Source organism: Limulus polyphemus, unplaced genomic scaffold (assembly GCF_000517525.1).
Source record: "Limulus polyphemus unplaced genomic scaffold, Limulus_polyphemus-2.1.2 Scaffold1793, whole genome shotgun sequence".
Lineage (NCBI taxonomy): Eukaryota > Metazoa > Arthropoda > Merostomata > Xiphosura > Limulidae > Limulus > Limulus polyphemus.
The window spans coordinates 107853-112306 of record NW_013667403.1 but is presented as its reverse complement, the minus strand read 5'-3'; the positions used below and the strand labels follow the sequence as shown (position 1 = coordinate 112306).

The 4454-nt window shown below is 29.7% G+C and overlaps 1 protein-coding gene across 1 annotated transcript in view; it reads right to left on the bottom strand.

The window, feature by feature from the left end:
- Positions 1-4454, bottom strand: part of LOC106464956 (striatin-3-like) — a 60331-nt gene that overhangs the window by 17997 nt on the left and 37880 nt on the right. The window contains exons 14-15 of the mRNA XM_013925130.2: positions 3790-3837; positions 2188-2258 (exon numbers count right to left, since the gene is read on the bottom strand). Coding sequence (XP_013780584.1) covers positions 2188-2258; positions 3790-3837 — 119 coding nt within the window. The remainder of the gene's footprint in view (positions 1-2187; positions 2259-3789; positions 3838-4454) is intronic.

Below are 4454 nucleotides of genomic sequence, written 5' to 3'. Positions count from 1 at the left end.
AAATGCAAATGTTTATTCTAAGCAGCTTCAAAATCATAATATTATACATCTATACATATTTATTCTTTTTATTTTCTTGACATTTCAGCCATGCCTGACTAACATTACAGAAGTTGCAATGATTCAGCACACGTGCACTCATGTTACCATATCCAAGAATATAAAACTTCACTTTACAAAGTGAACTGTCTTGGCTGTGTTCTAGTATTTTGTAAAATACAGTCACATTTTGGTTATAATACATTATATATGTATAGACAATATTACTATTTACAAATAAGTTCTTAAATTTCAGTTATTTTTCTTTAAACATAGAACAGCAAATAAAGAAGTATAGAAAAGAATTGTCTCTTCTAGTTACAAACTTTGTACTCATTTACTACTTGCCACAAGTTCCTAAGCATTATCAAATTTCACATGTAGAGGATGTAAAACAATTTTTTTTAAGGTTTTATATATGCATTTTGAAACAAAAAATTATAAATTACTATTTCAATACCACAGAATTCCACTATAAGTTATCAAGCTTAGAATTAAATTGTATTTGAGTCCAAAAAATGATTTTTTGAGCTCATACCTTACCACTTGGAATCTAGCATGAAAAGAAAAACTTTCCCATGCAAATATACTTTGCAGAGGCTGAGAAAAACACTCAGGGGACATTCCAAGCTTATGATTGGTTTTACACACATCATTGGGCAAAGTAGGTGTACACAAGCAAGTATTTTCAAAAATGGAAGAGGTGGGTGGGGCCACCTTAGTTGATTCAATAAATATATTAATATCTCAGAAAATAGAAAAGATAGGCAGCTTAAATCTTATATTCTAGCTTTTAAGTATCAGTAATTTGAGTATCTAATTTGTAAAAAACTATAGAGTTTGTATTTGGACATCACAAACATGTAATTTGAACCAATGTTGCATTCAACATACCATGTGACCCACACAAATCGATATTTAGGATTTTTTTTATATTTACTTTTAAATTAAGAAATTAACTAATGTATAATACTAAAATTTGAATTATAATATACAATTTCGTAACAAACTTATTAACATACATTTATAAAATAGTAGTTCAATAAAATTTTGAATGTGAATCTAAAAATGTGATGACATGGCCTTTGATCTGTGACCATAGGAAGTCCCATCTCGGAAGGGTTAATGACTAATGATCTTTATACATAACAAAATTGTTTTATTTGCCTTGCATTTTATTTCTTATACTTCAAGTTACGTTAAAAACTTTATCATCACAAGATTTGAGAAAAGCATAGCAGAAAAACAACTATTAGAAAAAATAATGAATTTTTTAATATAGTAAAGTAGTTTGTTTGTTTTTAATTGTGCACAAAGCTACACAAGGGCTATCTGTGCTCTGCCCACCACAGGTATCAAAACCCAGATTCTAGTGTTGTAAGTCCGCAGACATACCGCTGTGCCACTGGGGGGGGGGGGGTAGTAGTAAAGTAGTTACCACAAGTGGAGAGTTTAAAAGAAATGCTGATAAAAACATAACTGAATGAACTTTCTTCCTGTGATTCAGGATTACAAATAACTGCCCAACCGAACCACAAGTTTCAATGTGCATGATGTTCATTCAAACAACCTATCTAACTGAACAGGAAAATTTTTGATTACCAAACTAATTGTTAAGTAAGCACTTGAGTGAGAGCTTTTTGATACCATATGTGCATGAAAGAATGTCTAAAAAAAAACTATAAAATTTTTTCATTTACAAGTCTTCTAAGCTTTCCATTAGATCCTTCGTCATTTTCTACTGGACCTCTAGCTAGTAACTTTCCCAGAAAACCACAAGTTACTGTTCAGGTCACTTTATTTACTCTACACTTACGTAAATAACTTATAATCTGTTTTACCTAATAATGGTGGAAACTAATGCTATAGTAATAAAACCCGTGAAAGACAAATAATATCATGTGAAAAACAATATGTGAATCATTATATTTTTAAGGGATAACCAATGCTTATTGAATAAAAACCTATGCTTTGGGATGGGCATAAAAAATTGTTAAATGCATTATTACATGTAAGACTTCTTGAAACTGAGCAGAAATAAAAGTTGGAACATGTTTTTCATGTTTCTTTGTGAATTACATAAAATATCAATAACAAAATAATTTTAAGTAAAAAGGTTTTAAGATAATGGTGTAACTATTCTTTCACTTGAATTTTGATACTTGCTATCCAGGTGTACACTAGACAGTTGAAAAGTGCACACTGGTCCTAGCTGTTTTCTACAATATTTGAATTAAATTAGCTAAGATTTTTATCAATCTTTATATACAAAAGATGTGTTTATTACAATACAATTGGAAAATTCACAAGATTTTTTTCTGAAGTTAACTTTTTTTTACCAACATTAAAATATTATAATGTAATACCAGACATGATACTTCTATCAGTTAACAGTACGTGCATGGGTGGGGATCAAAATGAAAAAGCCATGCCCTTTTACACGGTACTGTTCAACAAGGTACAATAAAAGCTTATTTTCTGACATCTGTTGAACCTGGGCAGTGTTGAATAGGTGAAAATTGCAGTCACAAAAGCACTTTTCTTACCACACTTTACAGGAAATATTTTAACATGTTGTTATTTCTACATCATCTACAGCAATAACAGTTTTAAACAATAATAAATGTTACAAAAAACCTTTAATTATATAAAAACATTGATTTCTTGTTAGAATTAGAAGCCATAACTGTAGGATGTAAAGAACATTTACAGATAAAGTAAGCTTGGTACAGATGGCTAACCACTGAAGCTTCAAGACATCCTGGATGATATTGAATGAATGCTGATTCCTACAATGAGCATTTGTGTTTGAAGATATTATAATTTCTGGTTATAAGTGTTATGGATGTGAAGATGCTGGAAAACAAAGTTTTTACCACATTATGTATTCAACACCATTTTGTTCTATATTACTCAGTGCCAATTTGTGGTTCAGGAAAATACATATCAGATACAGTATAAATGGATAATGAAAAACGGTAGATATGCATTTTAGTGGTTCTAATGGTCATGCAAACTCTACAATGGACAATAGTATTTATATTCTTCACATGTACATCTGATTTCTTAGAATCTGATTCAGACTGACGTTGTCAAATCACAGACATATCTTGAGTACAAATACTTTTATAATATATCCGATTTTTAGTGTGCGATAGACTTGTACATTTTACTAAAAGCTCAACACATTTCATGCATGTACTACATATAATAATTTCAGAATTATAGTTACTATTCTTTCCCCAATACAGATTTGGTCCAATAGAGTTAGCCCATTCCCATTCATTTAAAAGTATGAGTGATATTTAATTTTTACCTTTTAACAAACTTTCTAAATATATGATGTTTAGTAAAATCATGCAGATGAATGTTATTAAAACATACATAGCTATATGTAAAGCTAAACTCTTTCTTTTACAATCTTCATTAATATTAAATTATTAATAAAGATGAAATGTGTGTTTCTTTGCACCCTAACTCCTCCGAGTCTAATGGGCCAATCTCAACCTTACTCAATGGTGAAGAAATGAAGTACAATATATAAATATGAAACAGTCTTATTCACTTTCACTTCAAGAAATGTTTAATCCTTTTTTGAAGACATTCTTTATCACTGATAAAATTAGCTAGTGAGAGCTGGATATGCTGTAGTACGTAATACATGTTGCTGATCTTGCTTATTTATCAAAGTAACAGGAAACTTTGAAAGGCCAAATCTGATGATTTGAGAATCCAAAATCAAGAACTTACATGTGGCCTCTAAAAGTATACACAGGCTCAACATCTAAAGCAGCTGCCCTAAAAACAAAAAACAGTAATTAGTAAAAATTAATGAGATATTCATACAAAAAAAAACAGGCTTCTTGTCTTAATTTACAAAAAACAGCATCAAATTCTATTAATTACAAAAGTTCAATACAACTTTACTGTTCTTTGATTTCCAATTTAAGAAGTTGCTGTTTTGATCAAAATATTTCTGCTTGTACAAATATCACCATAAGACTATATTTAAGGAGTGAATTTTATAATTAAATATCATCAGTTTGTTACGTATCCCCATTGAAACAATACTGATCCATAATATGTTTAAACTGGAACCAATTCACATGTATTTACATGAACAAGTGCCAGTCTATTACAGAACTAATACCAAACTGTAATGTATTCACATTATATTATGTATCTACATAAAACCAGTAACAGTCTATATTTGTACCAGCATTCACCCAACATAAATTTATGTATAAACATAGAATTAGCATTCCCAGTATATTACATATCTACATAAAACCAGTAACAGTACGTTTTTGTACCTACATCAACCTAACACCAATTTATGTATCCACAAAAATAAGTATTCCCAGCATATTATGTATCTAAATAAAACTGGTAACAGTTTGCTTTTGTATCAACAT